The sequence below is a fragment of the Cuculus canorus genome, chromosome 1 (assembly GCF_017976375.1).
Source record: "Cuculus canorus isolate bCucCan1 chromosome 1, bCucCan1.pri, whole genome shotgun sequence".
NCBI classification, from domain to species: Eukaryota; Metazoa; Chordata; class Aves; order Cuculiformes; family Cuculidae; genus Cuculus; species Cuculus canorus.
In genome coordinates this window covers 86,700,472-86,715,466 of record NC_071401.1, presented here as the reverse complement: position 1 = coordinate 86,715,466, position 14,995 = coordinate 86,700,472, and the positions used below count along the sequence as shown (strand labels likewise).

Sequence of the window (14,995 nt, the reverse complement as noted above, 5' to 3'; positions counted from 1 at the left end):
GTGTCAGGTCCTGCAATGGGACCACAACCCCATGCAGCACTACAGGCTTGGGGAAGAGTGGATGAAAAGCTGCCTGGTGGAAAAGGACATGGGAAAAGGACATCAGCAGCTGGCTGAATATGAGCCAGCAGTATGCCCAGGTGGCCGAGAAGGCCAACAGTATATTGGCTTGTATCAGAAACAATGTGGCCAGCAGGATTAGAGGAGTGATTGTACCCCTGTACTTGACACTGGTGAAAATACTACTTGAATAGCTTGTTCAGTTTTGGGGCCCTCACTACAAGAAAGACAGTGAGGTGCTTGTCCATATTCAGAGAAGGGCAATGAAGCTGGTCTGATGCATGAGCCTTATTAGGAGTGGTTGAGAGAACTCGAGTTTAGTCTGGAGAAAAGGAGGCCGAGTCTGAGGCGAGACCTTATCATTGTCTATGACTACTTGGAATGAGCTTGTAATGAAGTGGCTGATGGTCTCTTGTCCCAAGTAACAAGTGTGGCGTGAGAGGAAATGGATTAAAGTTGCACCAGGGGAAGTTTAGATTGACTATTTGGAAAAATTTCTTCACTAAAAGGATTGTCAAGCATTGGAACAGGTTTGAGTCACCGTCCTTGGAGGTATTTAAAAGGTGAGTAGATGTGGTGCTAAGAGACATGGTTTAGTGGTAGAGTTGGTGGTGCTAGGTTAAGGGTTGGAATTGATGTTCTTAAAGGTCTTTTCAACCTAAATGATTCTATGATTTAGTCACACGTGACTCAGTCACATTGCTTCTTTCCTGTATGTTTTCTATCACAAAATGGTTTATTATTTTTCCCACTGAAATATCACAGATTTTTTTCATAGATTCGTGACACGGAATGTTCTGAGCTCTTTATGTAGCACTGTTGAAATCTAAACAGCACACACTGTCCTTGCATGAAAATACATTGCAGGCACATAACACTAGTCAGCTTGTGTTCAAGGTCACTTCTACTTCAGACAGGCTAATTGGCTATCCTAATGTTGTTAAGATGTTTATTTTTATTTGAATAATTGTGCAGGTAATTAGCAAGGCAATAAGCTCATGCAGAGAGAAACTAATATGTGAAATATTTATTCACCACTAATATAGCAAGCAGACCAAACCACTGCCATGTGAATGATGCTGCAAGACAATACAGCATTACTACTGAGATAGAGATTAATTTTTAAAGGCAGATAATGGGTCTATATTTATATGCCTTATCTTCTTTAGTTAACAAAGATTGAGTGTGTTTAGTTTGCTTTTGAACATCTGTGGCTGATCGATAAGCAACGTATACCCTATCTTTACTTTTCAAGGACTGATTCACTTAGAACTTTATTTATTAGATCTTAAAAACACTGTTGCCTGAAGAATTTCAAGCTAGTATTGTAAATGGCTATCATCCCCTGTAATGCTGAAAGTGATTTATACCCTTTTCAGCCAACTTAAAAAATACCAGCTAGATATTTTCGAAACTGTTTGCAAAAAAAACCTGTACACAATATTATTATTGTTCAAATGGGCTTTACACGAGATAAGATTTTTATTCTTGGGGACTGTCTCTTAATTGCTTGTAGGACTCCTCCTAAGTTTATCCTTTGTTTCTTTCAAAGAGCATGGATTCATCATTTGACACATTTTTTCTGTTTTGCTCTTCTCTCAAGAGGAGAAAGAATTCTTCATGCCCTGTTTCCACGTGTTTGCTTTGAGTACTATTAAGAGGGATGCTTTTAGAAGCTCTGAGGCGCCATCTGTCTGCAGTGCTCACCTTAACTATTAAAGAAGTACGCCTTGCTGCATTTTGCAGTTTTGGAACACAGCTGGTCAAAGATAAATATCCCTTTGGGTTTAAAAGGTCAAATAGTTGTAGACATTTACTTTAAAAACACACTGAAATATTATTGGAATTTGCAGAAGTAGTAGCTCTTGGAAGACATTTAAAAATTCCTGAGCCGCAAATTAATGCTTTGATTCTTAGAAAAGGTGTTTCTAGTTTAAGTCTAAACACTAATCCACTCAGACTCAAAAAAAAGGAGGAGATTAAGACGTTAAAAATTTGATGCAAAACGTATGGATATGTTATAATATATCTGAAACACAACCGCTATAGCATCAAAAACTTTGGTCAAGTGATTCAAACAAGTTAAGAAGGAAATGTAAAGTTAAAGTTTTCTAACTTTTAACTTTTTAACTTTGCCCTGTGGTAACATTTTGCAATAACTAAATAGTATAGCTGAGCCAAAAAAAAAAAAAGAAAATGTGTTAATGTATTTCCCTCTCATAACAGACCCCTTTCTATGAACTGGAACTTATAAGATAATGAATTCTGCGTTATCAATAAATTTAACATGTAGTAAAAGCACTAGAATTTTGGAAAGGTTGATTTCTGTCTTTTTACCACAGCACAACTATTGATTACTGCCTCAACAATATAACTCTATCTGGTTTTAACTGTAAAATAGTAACTGGCATCTTAGTGTAACTGCATGCATGACTAATGTCATTAAATACATAAAGGGGAAAAAGTGGCAATGTTAAAATTACATATAACGATATAATACTTAACATCAAAGAATGAGCTACAGTTACAAGCAACTCTTTGAGCACCTCCAACTTTCCTGACATTTAATTGCCTCTCAGTGCAGCCTTTCTCTTAAAATAGCATTTTATATGGAAAATATGCAGTGTTAAAATTTCCTGCATTTACCATTGATTTTTGTTAAATTGTGAAGATTTATGCAATACCCCATACCATAAAAATTAAATTTTATGCTTAATCATAAGAAATAATGAAAAAATCTATTAAAAACCCTGCAGAGACTTTTATAAAAAAAAAAGGAGTCTATAAATATTTTTTCTTTCTCCTTCACTCTGATAGTGCATAACAGCAGACTTTTTTTGTTTGGTTTTATTTTCCTTGACTTATGTCAACATTTCACAGGCTCAGAAATAATTAAACACTTTGTTATTTTCCTGATATTCCCTATTTAGCAATTAACTTTCAGATGCTTCCCTTTAGAGACCAAAGCCTTCAGCTTTATTGACTATGATCTGATAGCAAACTGGAGCTTCCTGTTATGTCCTCAGACCCATGTTAAACAATTTATTTCTCCCACAGAGGAATAGAAAAACCATAATCTTTCACAAAAGAAGGAAAAAAACAAGCAACGAAACAAACACAGAAGAAAACAAACAAGCACCCAAAACAAAACAAAGAAACACGACCGAAAATGTAGCCACAAAACCCATATCATCATAATTTAAACATTCGCTTGTTTGTTGAAAGTGCAAATATATATAGATATGCACATGCCTAGACATACAAGTTTTAAGGACAGATTTGAAATTCAGATTCACAGATGCAAGAGTGCAGTATGTGAACCCATTTCTCAAAAGCCATCTAATGTTTACTCACATCAGTAACTGTCTTTTCTACAGAAAGAAAGGAAGGAACATTCACCATATTGTGGCATTCCTCTGGACTGAATTGATAAGTATTCCATAATGCCAGTGATGGTGCCAGGGACCTAGTTTGTGAGCAGGATTAAGTTTGTGAGTCAGCTATTGTGTACTGGAAAAACATCTTACTTTTTCATACATAACTTTGAGAGTATCATACCTTTTTTGATATTATTGTGAAGACTCTTGCATTGCATTTGTTGTGTGAATTAAACTGGGTTAGGGAAAAGGTTTAATTTTAGGTGTGGGTGCAGGACAGGGTCTGTTCCTAGCAGGCAGCACAGCAAGACATACTGTTTGGGTCAAGGCATTTAGCCCCTCAAGTGGTGATGTTACTTGATCATGAAAGCAACAGGCAAGCCTTTAACCGTTTTGGCCTCTATGTCTAGCTGCTTATCAACATAATGAATCTAGTTATCGTTTTTTCTGATTACATCTTAATTTACTACACCACAAAAAAAATAGGCAAAAAAGCTCAAGGAGCAGCTATTTTTTTATCTGAGAAAATCATCACAGCAGTGAAAGTGCCATTTCCCAGTGTTTGGCTCTGTGGTTCTGCTCCTAGTGCCATAATAATTCCTTTCTTCTACCTCTGTATACATTCTGGTCTGATATTATCCATTCATTCATCTAAACTGTTCATGATTTTTGGAAAAAGTATATTTTCACCTCCCTTGGAAGATACAAAATGTCACATAGATTCTTGTGCTGTAATCAAATGCTCTCTGAGGACAACGAAAGGGGAATGTTTTGTCCTTGTGTGTGTGTGTACATACTTTGGTCATACGTTAAGATATCACGAGCATGCATACATTTTTATCTGACATCATATTTGTTTGCAATCCGGCCATAATAATTCAGTCACTCAGGCAAGGATTTGTTGTAATACTTTCTTAACTTTATCTTTAATATTTCATCAATAGGTTTGGGAATATTTTTCCAGCTGTATTTGAGAAAAGGATTTTGGCATACATAGTTTCTGCTGATGTCAGCACAGGGGTGACAACTTTTCAATCACCACATATTTGTCATATGACTTTAAGACTTTCTGTGAGTTTCCCTGGGGTGATAACTACTTCATTGTATGCATACAGGTTGCATCTAAGGCTGGCAGCAAATTTATCTATACTTAAACAAGTGCCTACCTGCAAATTATAGCATGGATCAACATCTTGCAAAGGTTCAAAGCTTCAAAGTATTGCCATAATAATAGTTTTTCAGAAGAACTTAGAACCAAATTTGTGTCCAGTATATTGAATTCTCCAGAATTTGTAGGCGCTTATTTTAATGACTAGTAAGGATGTGTCTTGTTTGAAACAGTGAACTTTTCTGATTATTAGAGCACCACAACCTTCAACATGAATCAACTGTACATGTAGGTTAGTCCTACCAATTAGCCGAAGAGATTGGTAAGGACAGAGAGGTTTTCTTCCATGCTTCCAGGCACATGCCCTTTTCTGTGGGCCTTGGAAACCTACTTACCCTGTTTTCTGATGTGATGTGTCTCTTAGTGTACTGTATAGCAATGCAAATGGAAAGGTAGAGAGTGAATTTATCTTACCCGGGCTGACAAATTAGTAGTAAGGAGTGCCAAGGTAAATGGAAGCTGGGGCATTTAACCCAACTGCTTTAAACAGGCTGAGAAGATTGTAATATAAAACCTCAAATCAGACAAAGATAAAAGTCATTTAAGTAGCAAGCTTTAGTACTGCCCTGGGAAGTTACACTGCTTTAATGGTTCATTTGGTGGAGTAATGATACCTCAGTGGCTCAGGTGCTTCCATTAACACTGACAGCATGGGTCCGATAATGTAAAGCTTCTCAGTTCCACAGAAGGTTCCTAGCACTGGCAGTGATACAAGATTATCTGATCAGCTGTTTTGAAATAGCACAAAGCAGCTTACAGAAATAAATATAGTAAATCTTGGTTGGATCTCTGTTCTTTAAGGAAGTGAAACAGCTAGCAAGACTGGTAAAAAAAAAAAATCTTTTTCATTTGTTAAAAGTAAAGCTCTGTAAGAATCTGAGCTGTGTGAAGAAGGTATAGATATATCAAGAATTCTCACTGAATTGCTGAGGTAGGTTTTTTGTTCAAGGCAAGAGTGTAGTAATAGCTGTGAAATCAAATTAAAGTATAGCTGGCTCACCAAAGAGAGAAAGTGGGATTTGACTTGAAAAATGGCAGGACACGTAGCAATGGATTGCTTGCTTTCTCCCCCTCCTTTGTTTCATGTCAAAGAAGTTAGTCACTTTATTTTGTGGTGAGCAGTATGGCTGGGCTTGCAGAAAGGAAAACTGTATTGCATTTGAGATTGTTGGTAGTTAGTATGAGCTTTTGTATAAAGCTCATACTCTGCTAGGCAGAAGCTGTAGTCTAAGTAAAATATGAAACCACAGGTGAACACAATAGCAGATGGAAGTAAGTACCATGTTCTTTATTACCTGGTAATTATCATATTAAGTTGTTACATATAATAGTTAAAATCTCACCAATTTATGTCAAATGATTCAATGTACATGTGTTTTAAGGTCAACTTGGCAGGAGAATTTGTTGTTCTGATTTGGTAAACCATAGAGGGAGCTCCTTTGAATGGAAAGCTTCCTCCTCAAAGAAAAGGTAATGGTAAGCAATGCACTATAGCACTGAGGCAGCATAGAAGCAAGAGTCAACTTTCTAGATGAAAAGACACTGTTGTTAGAGTGATAATAGATTGGGCGAGTCCTCAGACAACAAAAGACATGGATCTATCCTTTTTTTTTTTTTTTTTTTCCTCTGTAAGTAGTTATTGCCTCTGTTCCAGGCAGCTATTTATACTTCATATAAGAGAGCTCCTTCTCGAGAGAATCTTTATCCCTCTCACTTACTGAAGTGGATTGTCTCAGATGGGATTGTGATGACAGTAACCCTATTCTCAGTAAACAAAATCTCTTGAACTATATAATAAGATCAGGAGGACCGCTATGCCTCAGAATGAAAGACTGCACTGTCAGGATGGTTTTATTATGCAGCTTTGCCAACTTACACTCTGTATAGAAATCCTCAATGCATGCACTGTATTTTCAGGGTCCTGTATTTTTTAGAACTTGTGTATGCGGTCTGGGATTTTGTTTGTTTGTCACTTACTGAAAATAACTTAATGAGTGGCAAAAAGATGCGCAACCTATCATACAAAAAGGTAGATGATCACAAGTCAGGAGTATTATTTTTGATTCTTAGCCTGCATTTTTGGGAAAAAAAAATTGTGGGAAAAAATGTATGATATGCATTATTGCTATGAATATTGATAATATTGTCATTGGTTTTAGGCTGTGAGAAGACAAAAGAGTCTTGAACAGAGTATTCAGTCTGCCCAGGAGACGGACAAAACCCTCCGCTTAATCCAAGAGTCTCTTGCTGTCATTGACAAACAGCTAACAGCCTACATTTCAGACAGAGTTGATGCAGCGCAAGTCCCTCAGGAAGCACAGGTAAGTTATATACAGGTTGAACTGATGGGCTTATTGGTTTTCTCAATCAACTAATGAATGTCTGCTTGCCACTCAGCCTAGTATTATTAGCAGGGATTTACAACATGACCACTATGGAAGTGCAAGTAAATTTTAGATAGCATTACACTGAGAAGTTCAAGCTAATTTTCTGGCAAAGTCATATTTTCCCTCTGTTTTATAGTATATACCTTTCCAGTAGATATGGAGAACTATAAATGTTATGGAAGATTATGAAGGAACTTTAAAAAGAAAAGTGTGAGTCTTTAAAATATAGTTCTCAGCCTAGAAAGAAGAAACTCATCATCTCCACTACTCTTAGGTGGCTCTTTTACAAAGTTGATTATGTAGCCCAGGGATTGTTACTGAATTATTGAAACATAGACAACATTGTTAGTTTTTTCATGATGGGCACATAAATGTACTTATATTTCAATGTTTACAGCTCATATAAGTTAGACAGAAATAGCTTTTCTCATTCATTCAAAATGGTTTATTGAGCCTTTGAAATAAAATTCTACATCTAATTCTTACTTTTACTCTTTCATTTTTTTTTGTAGCATCTACTTTACTGCACCATTAAAATAGTAAAAATATAAATTAAATAAAACCAAACATCTCTGGTATAAAATTATTAACAATTTACAGTATTATGTACAGCAACTTTTCTGGAAATTCCACTTAAATTTAGTAAGTGACATTAGAAAACCAAACCAAACAAAAAAAGTTACAAGGAAATATAAATGGATGCTTTATAATGATTTTAGAGAGACATTCAATTGTGGTTTTTTTCTGGAATGCCTGTAGAGTTTAAAATTATTGTAAAAAAATCAGTGTCTTGCATGGAGTATCTCAGATGGTCAGACCTGAATATATGTAGCCTGAAAAACATGTTTTCTCTTCTTTGAAAATAAAGGTTTCTGTGTCTTTTGAACTAAAATGTAGATAGATATACCTTTCAGTTGCTTTTCAGGCATGTGTGCATTTTTGTAGGCTCATATTATGTGTGTATGAATTTAAAAAGTTATAGTTTGAAAACAGGATCACATTTCCATTGGATCTTATTTTGAAACTGATTCTAATTTATTTGCTTCTATCTTATATCAGTATTAGAACAGGATGAATTATTGTTCAAGATTGAATCCTAGGCTATGTTAGCTATCAGTTGACCCTCCTGAATTATTTTTCTCCTTTCTTGCCATGTGAATAGTGTAAACAATTATTTTATGAAATAAAATACTATTCAGCATTAGTTAAAAATGTATTGATTTAATTTCTCTTCTTGTAATTACATAACTCTAATACATAACAAAAATTTGCTACGAAGGTGTCCTCTTTTTTTTCTAGTGTAGTTGGACCCTATACAATGAAGGTCTTTTCAGTGATGCTTCATATATACCATAGAAACAGCTGGTCTATGTGTGTCCTCAGATACAGTATTGACAATGTTCACACCCTGTGCAAAAAAAGGAAGCAATTCAGACCTTCAATAACTGAAGCAGCATAAAACTCAACCAACATAAATTAGCACACTTTCATGGGAAAATTTCAGCTCATCGCTTTAGCAGAACTTGGATTTGTTCTTGAGATTTTATTATCTGGTGTTGAGTTCACCTGATTGTACTATATCCACTGTGGGAAAATCAACATAGAGACTGTTGAGTTTTTCCCTTTCATATTTTTATTTTAAGATGCCTGTGGAACCCAATGAAAAAAACTTAATTAACAACAGAACAGATTTAATGCAAATATTGAAGTTCTCTGAAGTTTTTTTTGTGAAGTTTTTGGAAGTCCTTAGAAGGAAAGGGAATAAAGAATCAATTTTATGTGGGTAGATATAGTAAGTAATTTCTTTAATGAATGGCCATACCAACTGGCGGCAGAATAGGCACATACTGCATGGCCACATCTGCTGTGGAGCTTCTGCTGGCATAGTTCTTTTCTAAAGCTGAAAACAGTCCATTGATATAAAATATCCTGCAACAGTTCCTGCACAGCTTGAATAGGAATCTTTTGGTCGATGATGTTGTTTTCTGGATGGGGTCAGTTTATCCATGCTGGGAGATTTAGAAAACTGTTCAGTAGTATGTGTTACATTTCTAAAAGAACATATGGGAGAATTAATAACCAGGAAGCTGTCGAGGGTTTGGGAGCTTTGTGTATTTCGTTCAAAAAATTCAAATCTGTTTAGAGCTTTGATAGAAGGAATAATCATTGGTTCAGCTGATTGGAAATGAATCTGAGAAAACAAAATTATGTTTTGCTCCTCTTTTTAAATGAATCATAGAATCATAGAATAGTTAGGGTTGGAAGGGACCCTAAAGATCATCTAGTTTCAACCCCCACTAAATGAATCTGAGACAACAAAATCGTATTTTGGTCCTCTTTTTAAATGAAATGAGCAGTTTCGTTTATTCAGAAAGTTGACAGAAATAAAGGGGAGATAGATATGTGCTGTTCAACTTCTCCTTTGGATAATTTTTTGAATGTAAGTTCCATGTGCTTCTTACTCCACCATGTGGCACTGCGAGTTTAATGCTAGAGAACCACTGCCATACAAGAGTTTCTACTTACTGACTCATTTTGAGTACAACTGAAGATGCTGTATTGCAAGCAAAATGCAATGTAGAGAATAAATGAACAATATTGTGTTTCTGGGAAAAAGCAAAAGTAATCTATTTTGTCTTTTCAATACACTCCTTGAATAACTTTAGTTCTGTAATGATAAGCAGTACATGTCTATTTTCTCAAATGGTTATTAATCTGTTTTTAAAATGTTGTTGTGCTATGGTAAAAAACAAAGTTGATGTGATGATACAATAGCAGGGTTGTGCAGTTATGCAATGTGTTACTTGACAAGAACAGTGCTATGCTTCATTGCTTTGAGACTAATATTCTGGGACAAAAATTCACAATCGTCTGTTTAGTAAAATGTCTCATGGTAAAGCTATTTACACTTACTTTTACTCTGCTGGAAGTCTCAAGACTTATTTTGCTCAGCCTTGTGTAGACCAGCAGTCAGACAGCGAAGAGCTGATAAGCATTATTCAGAAGTGTAAGCTTATATTTAGTTGTGTATTGTTTGAATACCTATGCAGATTTCTGTACTATACAGGTTCTCACACTCTACACATCTCTATAGCATCAGAATACTGCATTAACTGTGCTTTAACTACACAAACTGCATTTGTCATGTCCAGCACTGTCAGCCATGCCTTGTCAATCGTGTTTGTATCCTCTGATGATGTGTTGTTCTCATTTGGACTCTTCAGTTAATCTCTCTTCGAGAGTAGTATCCATAACTAAGTAGACCTTTCTTGTTGAGACTTACCTGTATGTCATTCCAGCTATGACATAATTTCTCTATGCATTAAATACTTCTTTTTTGCAAAGGTGTGACATCATTGACACATATTCTTTTCGTGCTTTTAAAGATGGGTACTTCAATTTTGTTTTTCTAATCTTCTGCTACTTTGTTTATCTTATGGGAATTTTCAAAGGCAACCTCTAACAGTTCTGAAATTGCTTCAGATATGGGGTTTATATCTGCTAGTGTCATGATCTTTCCATTTATAAAGATTAATTTACCAGAATAGTCTCTAAATGTTTTATTTTCTCCATAAATTACTCTGAGGTCTGCCTCCTTAGACATTGATAAAAATCACAAAAATAAGCAAAAATGAGGTTAAACAGAGCACCATTCTTCAGAATTGTTAGCTAGCTGAGTAGCATTTAGAGAAATAGAAATCAGAAAACCTAATGCACTAGGAAGAGCTGGCAAGCTGTTCTCTGCAATTCAAGAAGTCAAGTCTGCAAATTCATATCCAGGCAATTTCTGTATAAGAGTTATGTGATGGATTCATGAATTACAAAATTAATCTAGTATAATTTAAGTTCATGATGAATTAGGTTATATAGAAAAGCAGAGAACATCTAAAGGTTGAGAGTTTTGTGTGAATCATGTCATTTTGTCATCTTCATCACGTGCCACTGCAGAACTCACAGGATTGCTGTCAAATCCAGGACTTTTTATGCAGTGAATTTATTTTCTGCATCATCCGAACTATAGGGGAAACCTTCTCTCTGAGAGGAAAGGAAGAAGTTAAGCTGAGAGCAGCTTCTGGAAGCCCAGTGGGACAGAAAAGAATGTTACCTCTGGGCTGGAGCATGCAACCTCCCTCTGCAGGAGCCCCTGTGAGAGCAGGGGAAAGTGCCACAGCCAGCCCTCAGGGCTTACCTACATCTGCCTACCATAGATTCTGCCTATAGCTCAGTTCGAGCCAGAATGCCACTGATTTTTCCTTGCTAGGCAGGAAAAATCCCGTGAGGAAAGGACCAGCTCTGCCAGGTCAGAGACGTGTATAGAAAGGTCTTTCTGTTTACTTCTCTGCTATGTGTAACCCAAGAGATCCAACTGTCCTCACTTTAAGGAGTTATCTGTATTTCATACATCACCGTATGTTTCAATAAATCTTTGTTTTAGAATTGAAAGCCTCTTGGTATTTCCATTAGGCTTACCATGGAAAAAAACAAGAAATCCTTGAGGACTTGGCCACATTTTTGTCATGGAATGAAAATAACCCCTTTGCACAGGAGCAGTAGAAAAGTAATTAGTTTAATTAGTAAATAGAAGTTTACTAAATTGTTTTTTTGCAATGGATCTAAAGAGAGAGAGAAATCAGGGGAAAAAAGGAACAAGTGTGGTTAATTCTAGCAACTATTTTAACCTAATCCCTTTGCTGTAGTGCTGTTTAACGAACTGCAGTACATTACATTTTGTGTATTATTTGTGGAAGTTTATAAATCATTTTGAGACTAGTAAATTGGCCACTCTCATCACAGTACATGGCCATAGAAGACATTTCACCTCTTTGTTGCTTATTCTAGCTAAAATAGCATCAGGATTCCCTGTTAGACTATGTTAATATGCATACCACTTGTCTCTTCCTCTGGATTATCTAGCTTTTGAGAATTTATTAATTTGGTTATCTTGGTGGTGTAGTCAGTATTGACTGCAAAGTAATTCTTCCCTGTGTAACAAATTTCTAGCAACTAACGTACAACATGATGCAACATGAAATTAGGGTATCTTGGAGGAACATGTGTACAATAATACACACCTCCTGTGACCTTGCAACATTCCTCAAGTAACATCAACAGAATCTTCTTTCTTTTTAAGGAAAAGATTGTATATTTCTTGTATATTCCAAGACATCTTCCTTGTATATTCTTGTATATTCTTCTGTGTATATTCCAAGACATCATTTTGGCTTCAGGGGCTAACTAACACTGAATCTTTATAGCTAGTCTTTAGTGTATCTGAAAAATACTTGTATACCATAGTAAAAAAAAAAAAAAAGATAAAAGCTAAAATCAACTTTTCATGCAGCAGTAATTGCCTCAAATACCTTTCCTGGTGGGGACATATGTTGAATTAGTTTCACAGGGCAATTGTTCTCAGTAGTACTCAGCAATTCTGCTAATAACAGTTTCTCATTTTCTAACAATTTAAAAATAAAAAGTCTGTAAATTGCTCTAAATGACATTCTGTCAATGTACGTTATGAGAATTCTTTTCCATTATATTGCCAACACTACTTAAATTAGTTGTTCTGTGTAATGTTGATTTATGGTGAGCCAATAAGGCTAATAGTTGTCTTGTGATGATTTGATCGCATTCTGATTTTGCAGGAAGAGATAACCAGAAATATGTATTAGAAAATGGATTAAGTTAGTGTATCAATGAACTATATATCATTGTGCATTTACCGTATACAGATACTGAACATAGGTTCTGATCAGTAATACACCACAAATTATATATGGTTTTAGATATAACACAACTCTGAGACAATGACATCCATATGGGATACTTTGATCAGTTTTCTCTCAACTAGCCTGATGGTGCTGTGAATATAATAAGAATTGAGAAGAGCAAAGGCAGTCACTCTTCTATTTGTAGTTTTCTTTGCTATGATTAATTTTGAATTTAAATAGTTGTTTTCCTTCATAAGAAAGAAATCTATAATGATTTGCCTACAATTTAATCACATTTTTCTTAGCAAGATTATGTCATTATTGTCACAACATCAGTTATATATGTTTGAACTGGAGAAGGTGGTTTTATTATGATCAAGAAAAACTAAACTGAATAATTTACAGAGGGATGAAGAAGTAATTCCTTGAATAATTTCCTCTAACGATCCAATATATAGTGTAGGACTTACATTTAATATCATTCAAAATCAACTGTGCCAAATAGTATTAATGACATAAACTTTTTCTTCAAACCCTGCTGATCACTGTCTTTGTTTTTCAATAGAAAATACAATCTGAATTAACAAGCCATGAGATTAGTTTGGAAGAAATGAAGAAACGAAACCGGGGTAAAGATGCTGCCAAAAGAGTGCTTTCTCAAATTGATGTGGCTCAGGTATGCAAATTTTGTTTCCTCCCTCTTCCCTTCACTCATACAAACAAACAACAGGACTTTACTTAGGAACAGTAGACATTTTTACCCATTAATATGTGAGCAGTTCATAACTATTTTGTTGCTTTTTTTTCTGACATTAGTGCCAAAGTTCCCCAGGCTGCAAAATAAATTGTCATAATTTGTTGGAAAGGACAATGAATTTTTTTACAGTAGTAACAGTAAACAAAATGGTCTTTTTTATTTTTTCAAATATTTCTAGGTATCTTAGCTTCAGTTTTATATATTTTTATGGATAACGTTGGATAACACGTGAATAGAAATGAATTACTTGATTTTTTTTTTTTTTTTGTTAAATGTCTCATCTTATCTGCAGGGCTAGCTTTTCTTTGTAGAGAATATTTGTTACTTTATTTTACTGTCTTCTTTCACACTAACTCACCTTCTGATGGTCTCCATGGCAGCTGTGATGTTGCCCATGTTTCATCAGTGAAACGCCGGCATCGGATGGCTTTGTATCTAAATGTTTGTTAATGCAAGGGAGCATGCAAGAGAGCACTAGCCTTTTCTGGGTGCCTTTTTTTTTTTGTCTTCTTAACCCATCCTTTTGTTCAAAAGGCTTCTCTAGATGACTATATGCATCAGTACAAGTTTTCACAAATTTGTGGGGTCATTTTGAAAATCTCTTCTTCTTGCATTTGATAAAACATGAACAAAAAATAGCACGTTTATATGCATAATGTAAATATCAGCTACCGAAAAGGATGAAGCTGAATCCTTAGTTCCGTTACATTTAGGGGTAAATTACATTTCACAACATTTTTTACTTACTTTTATCCTGAAGAGCATCCTCACTTTTAAATACTGCATGCGTTTCTTTTTCCCTTTTTTTTTCTTCTAAGTAATATTCTAATTCAACATGTATTTATTCTAATATTAATTCAATTACCTAGACAGAAAGTAGACAATTATGAAAATAAGCAGTTGCAATGAGATTGTGAAACAACTGATAATCTAGTTACTCCTACTAGCTTAAGAATTGTTACATGAAAGTGAAATCTTGTCTGAGGAAGGGCTGGTTTTGGAAATTCAATGCTAAATTCTTTGCAGGAAGAAATTATACACCAGATAAATGGCATTCTTTTTTCTGTATTACTTTTATCTGTCTTTTAAGGTAAACACAGCAGTTAAAGTAAAACTCAGTTGACTCCCTTCCCACATTACTAATTCCTAGTGATATTTTAACGTTATTTAGTGTGATAAAATATAAAAGAATTTTAAATCTCTAACAATATCTAATTACCGAAAGTTTTGCTTTTGAGTAGCTTCAAACTCTTTGCTTCTAAAGAAGACATTTTTGACAAATCAAAAATGAATGATGCTTAGTTGTGGGCTTTCCTGTTCTCCCATCAGTCGTACCTGTGCTCTTTAAATTAAATCTAATTTTCTTGGGTTTTTCCTATAGATCCTCAGTCCTGTGCAATCCTTCAGTGACTCTTCAGACAAGGCTTTAATTTTCTCTACCATTGATACTATAATTCTCTCTCTTTTCTAGATAATTTTTAATGTGTTTTCCAACACATAGTGTAACAAATACTGATGTGGCATTGCAAGCTTCCCAT

General features: G+C 35.1%; 1 protein-coding gene across 10 annotated transcripts in view; it reads left to right on the top strand.

The window, feature by feature from the left end:
- Window positions 1-14,995, top strand: part of DMD (dystrophin) — a 1,193,355-nt gene that overhangs the window by 540,797 nt on the left and 637,563 nt on the right. For all 10 annotated transcript variants that reach the window (XM_054050408.1, XM_054050369.1, XM_054050393.1 and 7 more), the window contains 2 exons: window positions 6,765-6,926; window positions 13,266-13,376. In XM_054050408.1, the coding sequence (XP_053906383.1) occupies window positions 6,765-6,926; window positions 13,266-13,376 (273 nt within the window). The remainder of the gene's footprint in view (window positions 1-6,764; window positions 6,927-13,265; window positions 13,377-14,995) is intronic.